This window comes from Rhea pennata, chromosome 1, assembly GCF_028389875.1.
Source record: "Rhea pennata isolate bPtePen1 chromosome 1, bPtePen1.pri, whole genome shotgun sequence".
Taxonomy (NCBI): Eukaryota; Metazoa; Chordata; class Aves; order Rheiformes; family Rheidae; genus Rhea; species Rhea pennata.
Window position 1 is genome coordinate 13,171,045 of NC_084663.1, and position 21,308 is coordinate 13,192,352.

At 44.7% G+C, this 21,308-nt stretch overlaps 1 protein-coding gene across 7 annotated transcripts in view; it reads left to right on the plus strand.

Moving 5' to 3' along the window:
* Positions 1–6,189, plus strand: part of MAGI2 (membrane associated guanylate kinase, WW and PDZ domain containing 2) — a 749,564-nt gene extending 743,375 nt beyond the window's left edge. For all 7 annotated transcript variants that reach the window (XM_062581410.1, XM_062581437.1, XM_062581429.1 and 4 more), the window contains one exon: positions 3,218–6,189. In XM_062581410.1, coding sequence (XP_062437394.1) covers positions 3,218–4,017 — 800 coding nt within the window. In that variant the 3' untranslated portion in view covers positions 4,018–6,189. The remainder of the gene's footprint in view (positions 1–3,217) is intronic.
* The last annotated feature ends 15,119 nt before the right edge of the window (positions 6,190–21,308 follow it).

Below are 21,308 nucleotides of genomic sequence, written 5' to 3' on the forward strand. Positions count from 1 at the left end.
GAACGTTAGGCACAGTAGTTCAAACAAGCTGCAGCCAGTGGCTCACACAGCCAAACTCCCCTTGAAATTATGGCTGCAAGTCTTGTTTAGTTAGTGGAATTTTCTTTTTGGTAAGCTTTTTTTGTGGGGGAGTGGGGAAAACCAGATAATGTCTATAATATTGTATGTTCTAGCTTATATACATATATATGTGTGCACACACACACACACACACACGGATACACACAGATACACTCACATATTATTACATGTACCTATTCAGATATGTTCCCATTTAGTAATTTCTAGTGATGTTCCAACCAGCTATAAATGCTCACTGAAACACTTGGTGATTCTTTCCTCACCTCCAAAAATAAAAGTAAAAAGATTTGAAAATTGTCTTGAGGGGCAATTCATCAATGAATCAATGCAGGAATCCCTATAATTCTCTTATCTCCAGGGAATTAATAACGCAGCAGGCCCATTCACCCCAGGTCTCCTTTACCCTAAGTGTCCCATAAAAGGCTGGTAGGATATGGTCCTTCATGCTCTGGAGGAGCAGCGAGCAGCATTTACCACCCTGTTTTTCAATGGGAGCCACCTGGCTGGCCCTCCTCCCTCCTGGACGAGGGAGAGTTGATTTCAGCAGGGTGGCATATTTTGTACATTGGCAATCTCACTACCTGATAGTATCTTCCTGCTCCTGGCCGTTTGAGGTTTTTACTGGCATGTCACTAATGCTTCCCAAAGTAACGAGCTATTTTCATAACTTCAGGTGCTCCCAGGGCCTTGAATGAGATCTGATAATGGCCGGCTGCTCCCCACTGCCGCTCAGTGAAAAACATCATCTCATGGGCAACTGGGAAAGAAAGACTGTAGTTAAGTCAAATGCATTGGTCAAGCCAAGCCCTCAACACCCCTTCTACCCTAGGGAGCTGCTGATGCCATAAACAGCTCAAGCTGAGACTGTTTCTGTTTCCTTCATTCATTCCTACATTCATTCACATATTAATACTATAGTGGGGAAGAAAAATCACTGCAGGCATTTTTGCAGTACTGCACGGGTGTGGGGCCCCTCTCTGACCCCCAAGAGTCTGTGCTGCTGTGGAGGCACGGAGCAGGGAGCAGCTCAGGGACCGGGAACGATCTCCCGACGGTCGCAGGGCAGTCAATGCAGGCTAACTTACACTGCAGGGAGGCAGCATAAATTAGCTTGTACTGAACTCCCTGCCACTGCAAATGGATCGATTTTCCCGTCCCCAGGCTAGCTTGTTCAGAGCTAGCTCAGGTACCTCACTGATGCACAAAAGGCATATTCACACTGCACTGCGTATTTCCCCTAAAAAAAATCAGGCAAAAGTGGCTTGGACCCAGAGAATGATCACTGGTTTGGGTGCTAACTAACACAGAGTCTCATGGATTTCAGCTCTAAAATGAGTGGGCTCCCAGCCAGGTGGGGGCTGCTCCTCCTCTGCTACCCAAACTTGCGTTACTGCACCAGGGGCTTGCAACACTCTAGAGCAAAATTAAAGAACAAGCTTATAGAAACAAATGCTTTCTTATAGGCGAGCTCATCAGAGCTGATAACTCTACATGCCTGAGCCCTCCTTTCATTTTTTCTTGCTCAAGTGCCAAACAGGGAGCAGATGGTACATTACTCAGCCTTAACTGGAGGGTAAGAAAGTGTGATTAAAAAAAAAAAAAAAAAAAAATCAGTTGAGACCCTCAGCCCATTTAGATTCTGAGCTCAAAGTTTATTTGCCTTACACAGAACTTGTACTTTCTCCCCTCTCAAATGCTAATCCTTTCCTCACATATGCTCATTATGCAGAAGCATATGACAAACACCATCTGGGAAAATAAATAGCTCTTCAGCTCCCCGTGCTGCGCTCCCCGTTACGTCACCCACCTCACTATTGTCTCTCCTATTTTTAGGTGCAAAACAGCAATCACTCCATCAAGCTATTTACTTAAATGTGCCGTCTCAGTCAAACAAGCTGTCACTCCCAGACTAGGGAGTAAAACACATTTTATTTTTCAAGATAATGTGCATCTTCATGATAATTTGAAAGCAGTCATTTCACTCAGAAAAATAAATGTAGCTGCTAGAGGACAGTTCACCTCACTGAGGGATACTCGCACTGACCCGCAGATGCCCACACTTGCTTTTCAGCTAGAAGGTTGTGTTTTCTTCCCCATGAAATATGCGGCTCTTGCCACTGGTTCCTCCTCGTTTCCATGGATCCCTGTGACAGTCCTTCATCTCTGACAGATTATTGTTCATGCCGGTCAGAGCCATGCAGTGGTGCTAAATAAGGAATGACATTAGCCAAGTTCAGTGATTTCTCTAACCTCAAAGCAGAGCGGGTAAGAATAGGAGCCGTGCTGTCATTAGTCATGATGAATTCATTGCCTGCCTGAACATTGATCAAAAGAAATGGGTATCACATATGCAAGAGAAATAGGTGGGAGACCACCACAGAACAGTCTCTTTTGTACCAGCAGAGCAGGAAAATCATTATAACTCAGCAAAGGAGATGTCTATTTAGCCAAATTAAACAGAATCAGGACAATCCAACCATATTCAGTTGCAGCTAAGGAGCTAGGAGAAATTCAACGTGCATAGCCAGGACATTCAGGGGCTGCATTGTGTTATATAGAGGCAGGGCTCTGTAAGTACCCTGGAAGAATTGTGGGGCCATAAACACTGCAATATTACATCTGTTTAGAAAAAATATGGGCCAGAATTCAATGATGACCTTATCTGAGCTACAAATTCTTGTCAATTACTATATGCTTGTAGGGACATATTTAATAGATGGCAGAAAGGCCTTCTCATTTGTCCTCAGAGACAGCGCTGATATTGCCCAGCTAGGAAATCCATTACACAGCTACAAAAGAGGCAATCTGATTTCAAGAGCACATGTCTTTATTATTTTAACAAGGATTTAACATAAGCAGAGAAAAGCAGAATCTGTTTGGAAAAAAAAGATTGAGGTTTCCACCATTTGTAGTTACTAGTTCTTCAGCTCCTACTTCTCCTGAACTCCTTTTTCTGGGGGGTGGGGGTGTTTTCCTACCCTTGACTCCACTGGGATTTTCACCCCACTTAAGACTGCAGCATTTAAGTCTTGTTTGTTTTGGGTATTGCTGTCACTTGAGATATAGATACATGTGAAATACATATTGCGCGTTGCTGAATACCCCCGTAACTCCTTTCTCTTCGTTGTTACGACAGACGAACCAAACTCCTGGAGTGCTCCCTCTGCCACCTCCCCAGGTCTGCCGGAAGTAGCTCTTTCCCTCGATGACATAATCTCACCATTATCTTCATCACATATAGCCCCACCCTCTGACCCTTCTCACCAGATAAGCCCAGAGCCAACATGGGATATCAAGAGGGAACACGATGTAAGAAAACCAAAGGAGCTGTCGGTGAACGGTCACAAAAAGAAAAGGTTAGGCGAGCAGAGAGAAAGGTCAGCAAGTCCTAAAAAGGTAGACAGGTCAAAGCACGAAGAGGCTTCTTGGAAAGGATATTCAGAAGGCAAAAATAAGACCACTGATGGTGGCAGGCCCACCTCAGAAAGTAAAGTGGTGGGACATAGCGTTATGATCGAGGCGGGCGCGAGAGAGCACATGTGTGCTGGAAGCAGTGATGAACAGTTTGGGAGGCTGAGGAAGCCGGAAAGCAAGAGAGGAGGATCTCTTAGCAAAAAAGAAGATCACAGATCCGGAGATACCAGTGAGAAGAAGTCAGCTGCAGCGTCTGACCATGTCAAGCTTGACACAGGTGCTACGAAGACATACAGTAGCAATCGCTGCAGCTCACCGGGAAGTGATATGGACCAGAGCCAGAGGGACCCTGACGGGAAACCCAGCGAGTTCCCCAGGAAGGGACATCTCCACTCCATCAACGCGCGCAGCACCAACACCACAGTTCGAAAGGCAACTGTTTCCCCAGGACCATGGAAAATCCCTGGCTCTGACAAGCTACCTAGCGTTCTGAAGTCTGGTACTTCTGCCATGAGCAGATAAACAAGGGACTGTTGCCCTCTAACTGTCTCAGATTGACGCAGAACATTCTTCTTAGTTTTTGTCTCACATTGATTTATTTTAATTTATTTTAACTATCACACATATACACAAAGCATTGAGGAATGAAAACATTAGTGTGTAATTCCATGACAATGTGCACAGTATCTAATACGTTCAAAAGCATATAGTCAACACGGAGATTTAAAATCGACCCTGAAGTCCCAGTTCCATTTTAGGGACTTTGGCAGCTATGGAAGAAACCAAAACAATATGAAGGACAGTACATCAGAGAAGGATAGTGCAGTGTAGCTTTAGCATTTTTTTTCCACTGCATGAAGGACTTGGATTTCATTCAAACTTTCTATCAAGAAACTGGAACAAGTTAGAGCAATCACAAACTGGAACATCGCCTTAAATAAAACTGCACGGAGCAAGCTGAAATCGAGAAAGGATCTTTTCATGGAGCTAAAATGTTGTAAATAAATTGTTCTCAACATATCTAGACAGGGGTTAAAGGGTTTCTTTGAAGCATTTGGAACTGTACACCCATGACACGTCTCCACTGTTAACACTTTGAGATAGTCCACGTGATACCCTGTAGCATAGGTCACTGGGAGCTACGGGAGGCGTTGGGAATCTAGTGGATTAGTTTCTGTGATACCATTTCTACTGCCATTTTTGTGAACAAACCATATTTCTGTACATTGGAAAGGAGTTAGGGTGGAGTTGTATTTGCAAATTATTCTCAAAAGCAATTTACTACAGGTTCCCCGAATACCGCAAGGTAGCACACAAACCCAGTGGGCAGGCTCAAGACGCCGACACGTGCAAAGCCCTTACAGCGAAAGGAAGATTGCTGAAGAGAAAAAGCTGCAGTTTCCTTAAGGAAAGGCCTTTCCCTCCTGCAGAAAGTGATAGTGTCACTTATCAACAGTGCTATGTTTCACTCGTATTTGCATTTAGTTCGGGTACTTTTACATTCCCTTCCCTCGGTCTGGCAGAGCAGGCGCCTCTACGGCACACGTTAACACTAATTAGGCTGGTTTCTGAAATACAGCATTTGGTGTCCTCATTCAGTAAATTTGATATATTTCCATTTTCAAAATGGTTCCCATTTTATCATTTCTTCCTTACTTCCATCTTTTTTTCGGGGGGGGGGGGTGTTGTCTTTTTATTTTCATCTTTTGTGCTTGTCTGTTTTGAATTTCAAGCCTTAAGTGCCAGGTAAACATTCCAGTCTGCCTTCACAGGAAATAATTCCCAGTTTGGTCAGTCAGTCATCTGGTTTCAAAAAGATGTCGTGTGTATGTGTAAGTGTGCATATGCTTCTTTGTCCGTCAGTATTAAAACTAAATCCTGGGCAATAATACATTGATAATCTAAAAAAATAAAAAATAAAGCTAAGTACTGTCAAAAATTCATATTTAAAAATATTGTTCTCTAGCAATCTTAGTTCTTCATATGCTCTGCTCAAAACTTAGATTGAGATTGGCTTCGTTCCAAGAAATTAGCACATTACTGTATGTCTCAAACATTGCACTGGACTGAGAAATTTATAGGCATGTTTTCTTCCTGTCCAATTATTTGAAAAGCCTCAAGTAAAGGATTTTGCAGCTTTCAAACATTTTTCTAAATAAAAAGCTCCATTTATAATTTCTAAAAAAGCACAAGTCCATGTAGCTGTTTACAAAGCTCTTATTTAATGAAAAAAAATCTTTATCCCCTGAACTAGAATCCAATATACTTGCCATTAATTTATTGAATCTGATTTTGGACAATGCTTCTGTAGTGTAGATGCACGTCCCAGTATCTTATTTTTATGTATAAAGAAAGCAAACAAGGAAATCTGAAAAACAGTTGAGATTATGCTTGCATAAACTCTAATTTGCACAGTTCACAGCTACTTCTTGTGCAGTAATTGCTTTATGCGGCTGTAATCGATAACCTGTGAAGACAGCACATCATCTAAACCCCATTCCAAATAATATTTCTGTGTAGTGTTAGCTGTGAATTTACCCTGTACAGCTCTATCTCTATAAATATAATTCCATGTATTAATAGTCACAGAAAGGCTGTAAGTGAGCAACTATTTTTATGAAACGCACCACTATGGATAAATTAACTTTTACAGAAATCTTGTTTACTGTATGATATTCTAAACCACTGTCAAATAAAATATATATCCAAAAAACTTTTTTTTTCAATTGTATATAGGCTGTGTTAATTCTGAGTGACACACTTTGGTGTCGCACTGAGAAATAAATATTTACATGCATAAGAATGAACTGCTCCATTAGAGAAAAGAGAAAGCTCCATTTTGATTTCTTACTCCAAAGAAGGTTAGTTTTTGTGCATTAGCATATAGGTAGCCATATGAATTCTGTATAGGCAAGTTGAGGTGTATGAGGCTACAAAGGTGCAGAGAAATCCCTCTTTTGGTTGAGAAGACTGAACGTTTTTTTTCCTTCCAGCGTGATGAACTACAAGAAAGGCCAGCAGTCAGAGACACGGAACTGAAGGACTAATTCTGTGTATATACAGTAGGTACAAAAGCGAGTTTGGCAGCTCAAGCCATAGAAAGGCTTGTTTACAAGCTGAGTGAAGGGGGAATAATTTGATTTCCAGTTTACCTCACAGGAACAATGCCTCCAAAAGCATCATAAGGATGTCAGAGTAATTGCAACCCAACAGCCTGCTCTGGGGTCTAATTCATCTCGCATTGAACGCAACGGCAGAGCCCTCCTTACCTTCAGTTAGGCAAAGCAACCGCTTTGCAGACTGTAGACAGAGTTAGTTGTGCTGGCTGGAAAACTACTGATATTTTTCACACAGATGTGATGTTTAAAAAAATAAATATATCTTTTTTCGTTAAAAGTTTTCTCTAAAACAAAATGTAATTTGCCTTCATACAAACAGTGTCGATTTCCGTGAAACCTCATTTCGCAGCAGACCGACGTTCCCTGGGAACAATTTCAGCCAGCTGAACTAGTAACATTGGTTTTCATTGCAATAAAGGTATAACAAATTTGAAATGTCTCTAATACTCCAGAAATAGTTGCTGCTCTTCAAATTGCTGCTATTTTCATGGCCAGAAATCTGCAGACAGGTCTGATACCAGCTGAGTGCACAGGCTGCTGAAGCAGTATGGCCTCACCACTACACCACTCTGCCCAGTCTAGCTTTTTCTATTAATAAACAACATTGTCACAGTAATATAGCGTTTGCTTTGTACTGCCACTCCTATGACCCCTGTTATCTATTGTTTCATACCTGCCCAATAACACGCAAAATAGGACATGTATTTTGATACGGATGGGCCCAAACTGTAAGTATACTCACCTGCATGTGATCAGCAATACACGCCTGGCCAGGGGGTTTGGTAAAACCATACAGGGGGATGTTGGTGCAGCCTCAAGGATTCAGGAACTCTGCAGTTTTCCTTGGCCATTTTCTTGCATCCTTCTCAGGCCAAAAAAGGTCTTTCCCAGGACAAATTTCCTCCTTCCTCCACTAATCCAAGCTCATAGTTATGCGTCTCCTTTCCCACACTGCTGGTCTAAGGATGAAAGTTCAAATTTCACTAAAGCAGGATCTGGCTTCCCATTGGTCAACACTGAACTTTTTCATCTGCTTAAGCTGGTTGTGTTTAGTTCCTTCTTTATTATAGCAACACAGCACAGAAGAGTCCTAACTATGTCTCAGGCCCACACTTTCTGAACAGTGTGGCACATGGAAAAGCCCCTGCTCTGGAGATCTTCACTGGATCCTACAAGAAACCAAACAGAAGGCATGGAGGAGCACAGTGGGACAAAAGTGGTCAGCACAGTAGACTGTGGCCCGCCAGGAGCCAGTTCCCATTACTACTGCTCCCCAGGCATGACATGCCCTCTACCCTTCATGACAACACGAGTCCAACAAGAAGAACAGGGTTGGGAGCTCACCTCTCCATGGGTATTTCTCTGCTCAGGAGCTTTACAAGGTCTTCTGTAGAAAAACAGGAGGCCATGGGCTCTCACCTCCTGCCCAGGCACAACTGTCCCAGCAGTGGGCTGGGATGGCTCAGGAGCTTTACAAGGTCCACACAAACAGCAGAGCCCAGAAGAGCAAGCATTCAAACAAGTTGCATGCAAAAGCCAGAAAATTTAACAGCACACACAAAGCTTTGCCAAAGATGCCATCTTTTCTTCTGGAAAGCTGCTGGCCTGACAACATGCCTCATTTAGGTGCAACAGCACACAGGCTATGCTAGTTGCTGTACAGTAGCCCCCTTAAACAGGAGGGATACTGGCAGCTCTATATATCTACTTATCCCTGACCTCTGTGACAAGACTGCCATGGTTTCCGTGGCCATCTGTCTGCTAGGAACTAATGCAGAAGTTCAAGCATGGCCCCCTTTCTTACATGACATTTTTCACCTTCCAGCTAAAGGGGCAGCCTGTCCTCTTTGCCAAGTCTCTCATCTCCATCACACATCAGCACCAGCCTGATTTGCACCATCTGTGCTGAACATTAATGGAACGTGCTTAGACTCCTCGACACCCTAGATGCCCTCAGCACCATCAGATCTACCCTAAATTTTGTTTCTTCCCTCACAGCTCTTCACTCTTTTGTTCTTAATCCTTTCTCTTAGATACATTTTCAGACTGCCTTTCAATGGATCAATTCTTTCATCCTCTTGCTTTCCCTCAGAACTTTTTCTTTCTCTTTTTCTTCTTTTCATCTGGCCATCTCTCACCAGCTGACATCATTTACAACTAGCGCAACCTCTGTCTTACATATCTCAGCAGTTCCCTGTTAAACATCTCTAAGCAGTTGCTCACACTGGCCAATAAATTAGTATACTCCTGGATGTCATGTAAGCATATAGACATACCACAGAGCTTATTTTGAAGTCCAGTCCAAATCATTTGCTTTTGGCCTTCTGTTGTACAGAAACCAGCAGCAGTTACTGATTAAACAAACTGACTCTACACGCAGCCAGTAACTCTCTTTTGCAAGTATGGATAATGCTGTCATCTTCGATGCTATTATAGCTGAATGTCCACACAGATAACAAGCCAAGATTCAGGCTGGCTTTTGTGGCTGCAGTGTACAACAACCTCGACTGGAAGTTTCCAAACTCATTATACAAAGACAAGGACAGGCAGAGCCACAGGCACATTAGTGTCTTAGCCACGGTGCTCTTTTTGTACACCACCGTTGCAGCAGAAACCCAAGGCCAGAGCTGCAGAGGTGTAGGTAAAAGGCAAGCACCTCAGCTAAGGAGAGCTTTGCCTCCGTGCTTCTCCGTGCTCTGGGGGAAGCTTTGGGGTGAAGGGGAAGAGTTTCTCAGTACATCGCTGTGGAGCACAGAATTAGAGAGGGCTTTGGACTTTCCCAGGGATGACTGACCTCATTAGGGATTTACTTTACAGTTCACTTTTATAGGTCTCCAAAACAGTCCTTTCTTTTATCCCTTTGACTCTTAGGATATTTTCCATAATTGTTGCTAAAAATGCCACAGGCAACACAGGCTGCCTGCTTTCATAGTCGATACGGGGCTGGGAGGGAATTGCCGTAGCTCCGTCACACAGGGCTCCTGCCCGAGTCTGCTAGACTCAACGCTCCCCAAGGCTGGGCAGTCGCGTCAGAGCCAAGCAACACCTTTATCTTCATGGCTGTCACAAAAAGCCAGCGCGCCGTCTGGACAGCGACGGCTGTCCATCAGAGGGGCAGGACTCAAACGTCTTCAATGCCTAGAGCCCCTCGCTGACGAGCCTGAAGGCCCTGCTCAGCGCGCAGGGCTGAGCTGTCCTCTGCAGGCTCTTCCCACTGCCGAAATAGGGACCCACAGACCCTGTCTAGATCATCCTGGAGCCAGGCACGTACGCTTAGTGCCCAGCACAAACACTCTGGATCTGGCCTTCAGGGTCGCAGAATATTTATCGCGGTCTTCCTAAGAGCAGTGACGTGATCTCACATTTATCTCCAGGGCTGTTACCTAAACTTAGAGCAATTTTAAAAAAATATATCTTCAAAACATAGCAACATAGGCAATATATCTGAATTATAGGCAACGTAAAAATGATGTTCTGTCCTTTCCTGTCTTTAGCGCCTCCTCGGCAGTAAGTCACTCTGCCATTGCCATTAATCGATACGGAAAGTCGTTTACAAGGTACAAATATATCTCTTTTAAACAGCTGAGGGGGGCACTGGCACTCAAACACGTACTCGCACTGCCAGACGCAGCCCCACCTCTCCCTCCCGCGCAGGAACGTCCCACAGGTCCGCGTCTGAGACGGGGCGGAGGAGACCCTCGTGTCTCCGGCGGCTGCGGCTGTGTCCACCTGCCTCCGCCGCGGCACAGCCAGCCGCGGCACATCCGCCCGGGCAAGCACACCAGCCAGAGCCGCCTGCCCCTCCGGGCCTCAGGATCGCTGCGCCCTCTCCGGAGGCAGCCCTCTCGCCCGTCCGAAGATGCTGCACGTGCGGAAGAAGCAGAGGAAAAATCCAGACGGCGGGAGGCAAGGCCAGAAGTCCTGTCCCCAGAGCAGGGAGCCGCGTGTTGGGAAAAGGAGCCGCCGCGGAGCCACCGCAGCAGGCACAGGTCGCGGGCGCTGGCGCATGCTCCCCCTCCGCTCCTGGTGGGTTTGGGCCATCGCTGTCAGAGAGGCCGGCTGCATTTTTACACTGCCTTTCTAACACTGCACTGAAATTTTAGTTTTTACCAGTGTTTCAGCTTTCTGAATTGCTTTTTGCTCAAAAATTGCAAAAAACAGCATGCAGCCAAACCAACCCAAAACACACTTCCCTGGCAGCAGCAGGCAGCAGATCTGCTCCCTGCTTTGAAGTTTCTGTTCGCATATCTGTACCAAATTAATTAATTTTGGTGTTTATACTTTCCCAAAGTGATTAAACAACTATGGCAAGAGCTTTAACTAAAATGTTAAAAAAAAGTGTAGTCTATAAGCCAGAAAATTGTTCATCTGTCTCTAAACTAGCAAGCACAAAGAAAGAGCTACATTTAGGTAGCTATTTAATTCAGCAGGAAAATCAAACCTTTCCCTGCATAGTCCACAGAGCTCAGCATGTACTAAATACTGACCCCAATTAGCAGTTCGCTCACACCAAAACTTTTTAAAACATAAGCCCAGCAGGCAGTATGGAGCTCCCCAATGCACTAGTACCACGTGTTCCCACGGACCTCCCGAGCCTGGAAGCGTCACGGACGGTAGCAGCTGAGTAGTCACGTAAACCCCCACACGTAGCACGAATATGAGCACGTTTCGTTTCCTGAATGAGCCTTGCCTCCATATCCCGGCGCAATACTGCTTTTCGGGGGGCTTTGCAGTGAAGACCTGCCTCGAGCGCCGTCGTGTCGGGTGCGGCAGGACACACAGCTCTTTTCAGGCAGCTCCACGGATCCCCAGGTCCTGCTTTGGGGGATGCTGCTTATGCATTTGCCATATTGATTTATACAGAGGTGCTATTCCCGAGCGAGCACAGCTTGGGCAGCATTGCTGCCCTGACTTCACATTCCAAAATATGAGATGCTCCGCACGTTTAACACAACCAGAAGAGCCCCACCACAGGCTTTGCATATGAAGCCACTCTGGAGCATCAGCAACCTCGTTCCCTGTGGGCCAACTCCCCACCAGCCTCTGTGCAATTTCTCTCTCTCTTCTCTCCTACTTTTTTCTTTATATTGAACTTCTTTTATGCTGGCATTCAAATGCAAATGTAGCCTGAATTGATCCCCTGCACACCCTTGGTCCCCTGAGGTTAGCAAGTAGGTCTCTACGATTTTATAGGTGCATTGCATTCTCTCACTAACAGCTCCCTCCCAATCTAAATGCCTTTAAAATAAATTCAGAAGAATTGGTTGTTATAGTGCTTTTTAAGACTGATTGTTAGAGTGCCTTACAAATTAGGTTAACAATTATTCATACTTTCAGCCCCACTTGTAAGCACTTAGTATTTCACAGCCACTGTTCAGCGCATCCCTAGGTGCTTCACAGGCAGAAGTGGAGGCCCCTGCTCAAGGCACTTGTCCCTTTGTCTCTACGAGATATGGACAGCAGCACTGCAGTCCCAAGTGGGGCTTCATAAGTTACAGCAAAATGCCAGCAAGGACCTCAATAACAGGCCTGGAGGCACCAAGTGGGGCAGCACAGGTCTGAGCAAGCCATCAGAGCACTTGCTGGTTGCTCTTAGCCAGTGCTTCCCACCTCGGTGATCAAGTTCTGCAGGACCACCTCCTTGTTTTATAGATGCTGAGGTCCAAGGGGAATAAATGATGGACCAGCAAAACTGGGAATCCCCCTAGTCTCCTCATTTATTTCAGGCATTTGCCTGACACCAGCAGGTCCAACAATAATATGCATGGCAGCATGACAAAGCTCTGCCACTGTCAGCCCAAAATCAGACTTTCCAGGGACAAACTGCTTAACCAAGCACCCAAAATAAATGTGCCACTTTTTGGGTGAATCACCATTATCAGTAATAACCCACCTGTGTACCTGAGGCAACCCTGCAGCCCCTGCGGTGTCCCAGAGCAAGAGCGAGCCCCTTGCCAGCAATGACATGTGACCTGGTCCTGATCCAGATCCAGGATCCACAGACCATCTCCTCCTTTTCACAGCCCTGGAGAATCCGACACTGAGTTTCACCATCCAAGTCTGCATTACCTCCCAGTCACAGGGCTCACAGAGAAAAGTACTTCAGGCACCCTGATCCAGGACTGGTCATGTTGGCAACATAGGCTTGGATGGAAAAGGTAGGCATCAAAACGGGGCAACATGAGCTATACAACAGCTACACAACAGGAGCAATTACACTCACACTCAGCCACCACAGCCTGACGGACAGGAAGGTGCCATTAAATCTTTCTTTTTTTTAAAGCATATATTAAGAGCACAGTTAAAGAAGCAAAAAGACACTTAATGCTTTATCTTTCACTTGCTGTAAGTGACCCCTTCATTTTAAAGGAATTGCTCATTCCCTTTCCTTGTAGCTGGAAAGAGCCACTGTGCATCAAAGAGCCCATCCACAGCCAGTGTTCATATGACACAAAAACAGCAGAGCTGCTTTATGGGGAAGGGAGAAAAAGTTAGCTGAAGTGGACTGCTGCTCATGTTCTTGGAGTCCGGGTCTGCGCCTTGGAAACACCCCACATGCACACGTGCATACACATATCTGAGGGAGGGAGAAGAAAATCGCTGTTTCTGGTGCGGACTCTTATTTTCATTCCCACTGCTGCAAAAAGACAAATCTGATGTGTGATCTTAGCAGCAAGTCCAGCCTGTGACCGACTTGCTGCTGGGCCATTTAAGCCTGTTGTGTTGCCCACTTCCCCTAACTGTAGCCTCCCAGCAGTGCAGAAAGAAAAGATGCAGCTTTGAACAGCTAAAATAGGTCTTTTCTAGATCAGAATGCAGAAAGAGAAAGGAATAAAATGGTGGAAAAGAAACGGAGACAGGCAAGAGGAAGGTGATAGCAGAAACACAAGTCTCAAAGCACGGGGGATTCACGGTCTCACAGGCAGGGTTGCTATTTTACCTTGAGCAGCTAAAAAGTCTTAAACCCTGAAAGTATTTGCCTGTATAGAGCCAGCTGGTGCACAGAAGCCATCGGGTTTTGCAACGTGGCGGCACAGCTCAGTATAACCAGCTGGGTGTCCCATGGCATGCTGAGCTTGGTGGCCAGGCAGGAGGACAGAACCATCCAGAGCTGAGAGCCTCCGAATGCCCCAAACAGGGGCTGCCGTGGGGAGGAGCTGCAGGAAGCCCGGCATTACCGATGGGAGGCCACCTACAGCCATCTGCCATGGGGCCACAGCCTCCCACGTGTGTGGCACAGCCACGTCTCTCACCTTCCTGGGCTCCTCATACCACCTTCTCGTGGTTGCCCTGCTCTGGAACCCACCTCCATGGGGCTGGGTGCAGAGCCCCGCTCCTCATGGCCCTGGCTCCAGGGGCCAGGGTAGGAGTTTTCCTGCAGCCCCGTGATGCGAGCCACAACAGGCCCCCAAGATGACTCAACATTCACAACCTGATCTCAGTCAAGAAGAACCTCAAAGCCCAGAGGAAGACGAAGGTGCGGTTAATACAAGGCAGTGGCTATTTAGCGACGGCAGACATCCCTGCCTTTTGGCTGCCCAGTAATCTGAAGCCCTTACCCAAGACATATGAAATCATGAGAGGGATCTGAATTCAAATCATCCCTGAGAAAAAGATTAAACTTGAACTCTCTTTTTCCACTGTGGTCCCAGCTACTGGATATTTTGGCATCTCTACTGAAGCTCTTCTATTCCATATAAATAAGCAAGTATTTACAGGCAAGAGAAAACTGTCTGTATAACTCATTCTTGATCTTCTGAGCTTTATTAGTAAGCATAAGTAGAAAACACAGTCACATTTTCTACTAAGGTCTTTCAGAAGAGAAAGTGATTCACCAGTATAATAAAGATGATAATACATTAAAAGGAAACAATTTTGTCCTGTAAGGCATAAATAATATGTATATAGTCATAACATTCTTATAATTAGCTAATATCACACCATTTTAAAAAATTATTGTAAATTACTTTTATGTATGTAACCTTAGGTAACCACCAGACATTTTATGTCATCTAATGGAATCAAGGCATGAAAATACAGCAAAAAGCTGATGAAAAAGGGGAAAAAATGCCCGTGAAGTCTTAAGAACTCCAGTCATAGAAGCGCACTTGCACAGACTGACCTACAGCCTGAGTAACCCAATGAATATAATCCATAAAGAGTAAAGAAAATTATGACTACATAAATTCATAAAAATAGTATGAAAAAATCAAGGTATAAAAAAACACTCAAACTCTGAGTCTCCAGCAGAGAAGAAATATCCTTGCTCAGACTGGTATCTGGTCTGCCTCACACTGAGGTCAACTTCAAAAGAATAAATCCTTTCCAACCAATAAGATTTACAACCTCAACTTTTCGTGTTCATTATGCAATGCCTTTTTTAATGAGTTGTTCCAGTTTGCAACAGACCTTTTTGAGTTTTCCTATTTCTACAGCATTACATTTATCTATTTCCTAGGGGAATCACTGTCAGGAAATCAAAGCAACATGGCCTTAATCAATACAGGAATCAGTAACTGATGAATGAGTCTATTCTGGATGGCCGGGATCCCTGAGAGCACAAACATAGGATAATAGCAGTGGTCTTGTGATTACAGTCACAAGATGACTCCCAGGTGCCCCAAGGTTACAAACACCATGTGTAAGTAATCGATGGTCCCAAAAGGAATGCAATCACCAAACTGGGGAGATCCAGCTTTAGGGCACCGTGAAAAATATACTCAATGGGTGAAACTTCCTGTACAGGGTGAGAGCTCAAAGGTAACAAGAGGATAAAAAAGACAGTCATGGTCCCTACAAGAACGGGCTGAAAAGAAGAACAGAGATAAAGTATTGCTCCAGCACTATCATCCCTTGTTTGAGGCTCTGCTCATGATATACATCAGTGCGCATCTGCTGTAGGTCTTCTGTCACCTCTAGCAGAGGAAGAGCACCACCCTCTGATTTGTCACTTGCCACGTTCTGCCACTGCAACACAGCAGTCATCTTGTACTATGTCCCTGGGTTAAGGAAATCAGGATTTTTATAACAGATTTTGTGTGTGTGTGTGTGTGTGTGTGTGTCTGTCTGTCTGTCTGTGCACATGTGCATGCAGGTGCTTTCTCCTCCAAGTTTCCTCCATGACACAGTGATACTGCAGCACTGAAAGTAAACTCAGATTCAGTAGGTTGAAGGTAAGTCCTTGCTCCCTGGAAACGTTTACACAATGTGGTACAAGTGACACTGAGAACAGCAGTGGCAGAATACTAGCCCAGTGAATATTAGTGTCCCAATTCCAATCTTTGCTGCAGAGTTCAGTAGAAGACAAACACAGAGCAGGATTCATCTCATCCTAGTTTAGAGATCTATGTTAATGCCAGTCATTCCAGGCTTTTTACAGTCAGCACAGTAGATAGATAGGTTTACAAAGAGACTCAATTGATGTGAGGGAAACTGAGGCACCTATTACTTAAGTACCATATCATCTGTGCACAACATCTGCCCTGCAGGACCTCATGATGCAGCCAAGCGGGATGAGGCAACCTAAAGGATCACCACCAGCACTAAAGCCTCGGGAAGGGGACCAGGATCTTTTGGGAATCAGGACCTAACTATCCAGCAAGTCCCCCTGTAATCAAAACTCTGGTATTTTTTAACCAACCTTCCTGTGCTGCCTGCACAGCCTTGCTTCTGTTGCCCGAATCCTTTGCAGCTCAACATGTGTGCAATGCTCAGAAAGGAAAAGTAAATAAATGTGGATGTCACAGGTTTAGGAGAATAAATATTTCACAGTGCATCTAACTAGCAGGTAATTATTAATGTGCTTGCAGTGGTGCCACACTGATAGCTCAAAGTCTCTTTCAGAAGTTTGTATTTGCAAGGCAGATCTTGCATCTTTTCCCAACAAGGTGACTCGCTGACTGATTCCTGACAGACCTCAATCACAGTTCCCTCAGATTCCAGCACAGACTGTCACAGATCCTGTCTTTCAGGTACCTGTGCCTGGAGCCCACAAATACATCTGTCCTAGATACATGGTGCAAGATCCAGCTCTAACCACCTCAAACTTAATTTCTTTGCTTCTTGCATAGCTACTGAATAATTCTATTTTGTCTGCTTTTTTCCTTTAAGTTTTCTTTATGATAATCTTTGTTGTTGTTTTAAAAAAAAATCTGTATTCTTTAAAAATGTAAACCCAAGTCTCTCATGGAAAAGGGAGCATCTCCTTAAAGAATACGGAGGAAATAAGTAGCTGGGTGCTCCCTTCTTCTTCTGGGGATGCAGATGGAAGCATGGAACTGGAAGAGTTTCTCTAACTCTTTACACATGTGACCTGACTGATGAGGAAGGAAAAATGAACCAGAACTTCCCTGCCAGGGTTGGACAGGGCAAAGAAGATCTGTGCACACACGCACGTACGCACACTCACGAACTGTCGTGCAAACAGCCCTGACCAGTTGGAGTTCTGCCAGTGAAGTCCACACCGGTCTGCTCAGCCCTGAAGCTCTCTCATAATGGGATCACGCTGGCTTTGTATCATGAAAGCTGTTATTGTATACAACATCCTTTTTCTTAGGAAGTTCTTTTTTTCTTAATCCTTTTTATCAAGCACAGAATTTCTGTTTCCTTCATGGAAGACCAGACCCTCTGAATTGAACAAATGTTTAGTTGTCCTTTGCTGCATAGTAAGAAGAAGGAGAAATTAAGGATGAACATTCTGAAACTACCATGACCTTAAATTACAGAAGGTTAATAAATCACTTCAAATGTGAATCTCCGCCTGCTCTCACCTTGAGTCTGAATACCTTTAATCATGTAGCATAATGGAAATTTTGATGATCAAAGACTATAACTGCTGGTGAGGTGAAACTGCAAGCTGGGTAGACAGCTGGGACCTAAAGTTTGGATTGTTCAACATGAATTGCTTTGGAAATTCAGTCTCTTGGAAAACTGTAAAATGTAACAAAGCGATGGAAAAAATTTCAATGTTTAACATTGAACAACAGCTTGTAAAGCCCAGCCCAGGCAAGCTGGATTGAAGCTCAGAAGATTGCATGCAGCCCCAGGAGAGCATAGGACTGCACAGCCACAGCCCCGGAGCTATCCCGAAATGTTGACCTACCTCAAGAAGAGCTGCTGCTGCCAACACAGGTCACAAGCCTTGGTCCTGCTGCACAGTCACACACGGCATAAAGCAAAGCCAAGACTCATAAAACTCAAAGATCCAGTGAAAAACGTGTGTTTTTTTAAAAGTTTAGCTAAGGAACTTGAAGATCATTGCAGCACCAGCATCCTAACAGTGTCGTCCCACACCAGTCAGCTGTGAAAGTTGTACTGGGCTGCTACATCTGAGGTGTTTGTGTTTTTCTGAGTGTTCCTCTTCCTATTTGCTTCTGCAATTCCTCTCTAGACTTCTTCTACTGGCAACATATCATTGTCATGGTTTGCTCCCTGTTTATCAATATTATTGCAGACAAGTCATTAAAACACCCTCATTTTAGGGTCTGAACCTTTCATTCATAGGTTTGCCTGGCCCTCCATGCACAGAAAGCCTCTAAAGAGGCAAACAGACATTTTTTATTTATTTATCCTTACAAGAACAATAGGTTTTATAAAATTCTTAGTCATATAAACCAGAGCAAATTCCCTATGAAATATAAATGAAATCTAGGCTCTGCTGAAATCAGAAATAAGCCTCTAGTTTCAAGGTGGATGGAATTTCACTTGGCAACTGGAAGGTAAATCGACAGTTATGCCCAGTTTATTACAGCCTACGAGGAAGCACCACCAGTCGAGTTCTGGGTGCTTGAGTATGTGAAGCCTCCTGCTAGCAAGCTGAAATTCCAAAACCTGAACCTCAACCTGCCTTTGCTCCCTCTCTGAAATGATGAATAATTCTTGCAAATCATGGATGATTTCCCCAGGTTGTGCAATACAAGTATACATAATACGTATTTGCTCCATGTGAAGGAAAAGAGTTGCTAGAGAGACACTCAGTGGTGCAGCGCAGCTGTGGCCTGCAGAGCCCAAGCCTCGTGCCCGACAGCGTAATTTCATTACGGCTGAAAGGAAAAGGCAAACCACCTGCTTGGAGAAGCGGCGTACTAACCTACCACATGGGCGAAGATGGCCCAGTCCGCAGACCTCGGTGCGGGAGAAGGGCTGTACACGCAGCGAACCTGGGCAGGGGGAGCCTTCTGCTCCGCGGCAGCTCGCTCTTCCCTCCACCAGCAAGCTCCTGCCTGCCCCAGAAGTCGTGTCTGCTTGATAAACCGGTGCGCAAACCCTAAGGCAGCATAACTGTAAAGGCAAATTTTCCTTGCTCCCTACTTTTGTAAGAACTCACTGAGAGCAACTTTTTCAGCTTCAGCCCCAGGCAGTAGGAGAGCACAGCTCGATGGGTGCTTTCAGGTAGGAGACCGTTCCCTACGGCGGAGCGAGCGCAGGGAATGTGGAGATTTCGATCAAAGTTCACCTTCAGTCCTTCCTCGTGTTAGGAGGCTTCGGCGCTATGTAGGCATTCGCCTCAGCCTGCTGACAGGCACTCGCTAATACATGCAATATTATTCAAACACGTCAAAAGTCATTTAAAATCCCATCAACATCAGCGAACTAAAAAGGAGCATATTAACCCGAAATTCCTGCTAGTCCAGAAATGTAGTTTCACTAGTTTCTAATGAAAATTACTTGTAATAAGTTTGTCTTCATTTTCTGTTGTGACACAGTCCTTTAATTAATACGTTTTTACAGCCAAAGTAATGAATTTTCTCTATCATAGCTTCCTGATAATGTATATTCTATGGAAAATGAGATTGATCATTATTTTAAAATATTGGCTTCATGATTTTTTTTCATTTCATTTACACTATCTCCATAGATAAATCAAAAAAGCATTTTCCATCACCCTGCCAGAATGAGATTAATTTACTATAACAAAAATGGATGGCAGCCTCTGAAGTACTTGCTCAAAATATGCTCGTGGTGACTAATAACATGAATATGAAAAGCTATCTGAGCTGATTCTAAGTTGCAGATGGATCTTGGCAGAAAGGAAGTTAAAGGAAATGAATGTAATAGCTGCAAAATATGTAAAAACAACACTGAGCTGGAAAGTCTAGACAATGCGAGCTGATTGCCATGTTTTCTGTGTTTTTTTTTTCAAATGCTAAACTCAGCTTTTGCTTGTCTTGTGTGCTTAATCTGCCCGACATGCATCACTCTTCAAACCCATATGGGCAAGTAATTTGCCATATGTTTCAATATATTGCATGAGTACAGTGAGAAGTGCTACTGGTAAAGCTGAAAATGGAGAAAAGGAGACAAAACCCGCTGCCTGTGTCTCTCTGATACATTAACAGGAGGGTGGAGCTTTTCTGTGGAGCCTGGGCCACGGGATCGAGGAGCGTTTCCAGCATCCCGGTCCGGATTCGGGCTCTGGCCACATCGCGACCCGGCGTGGAGAGAAGCCCCTGGACAGAGCATCGCCCGTGGCAGACACGGGAGGAAAACTGTGCCACCAGCCTTGCATACACGCAGCCTCGAGCCCGCTCGAGCCCTTCCTTCCGTCTCGAGGGGAAACACGCTCGCCCTCAGGGCTTAGCTAGTAACTCTTGGTCTAAGTTTTTCTCCTCCTCGCGGCACGCAGGTCACCCGCCGCTCTGCTTCCCAACAGCTCCTGCCTCAGCGACCGCTCTGCAGGCTTCTCCCAACCGTTTTGCAGTTTCTTCTCTCTCCAGTTTATTCCCGCATGAACTAATACTACTCTGCCACAAAACCAACATCTATTGCAAATCTTGAAAGAAACTGCCAAATGATAATTGCTAGTTAGAAGGAGGACTAGAACTCATAAAATTTCTAAATATATTTTAAACATCCTCCTATCATTAAATAGAGTATCTAAATAGCCTAGACAACCTCATACACCTACCAATATTCTTTTTGACCAATACACCATTCTCCCAGTACAGCCCCAAAACAGCACAGGTTTCCTTTCTCCCCTTTGCATTCAAGAGCGTCCCACCTGGTGGTCCCTGAGTCAAAGTTCTGCCTGCAGGAACTTTAAAACATTTTTAATGCAAAATGTCACACCTTCCCACTGCTTCTTTCATCCAGCCCCTTCTCCCTGAAGTAGGATGCACGAGGGTCTGCGGCATTCCCATCCCGTGAACGCTCCTGTGCTGAAAGCTCCAGTGCTCAGAGGAACGGCGCGTAGCAGTAGCCCTCGCCCAGACGTGCCCGTGCAGACCGTTATGCCAATCCTGCTTCACGACACTCCTGCCAGCACGCGTGAACATCTTCTGGACATCTACCCTGGAAGTCCCCAGGGTACTCCTTTCCTCACGAAGGTCAACAGACTTGTAAAAATGTTCTTAGTAATACCAAAATCACCATCCTGGCTGTCTTATTGACATCATTTTCGTGTATCTCATTGCAATGAGAGCTATTAGTTTTGTAGTGCTGTGTTTAGCATCTTGATGAGTAAAACTCACAGCTGTTGTTGGAAGGAGTTAGTTGAAGATATCGGGTCTGGAGGAAAGAGGATTGAAAAATCTCAATATATTCCCCATCTGTGTGCCCTAAGTATTAGAAGTATATTACCAGTACTAACTGCAACGAGGCATCAGCCTTATCTTTAGTGAAAGTAGGTATTTTTCTGTCCTTTTTTTTTAATCACATCCTTTTTTAATATTATTTTCAAGCATTAATAATCTATTC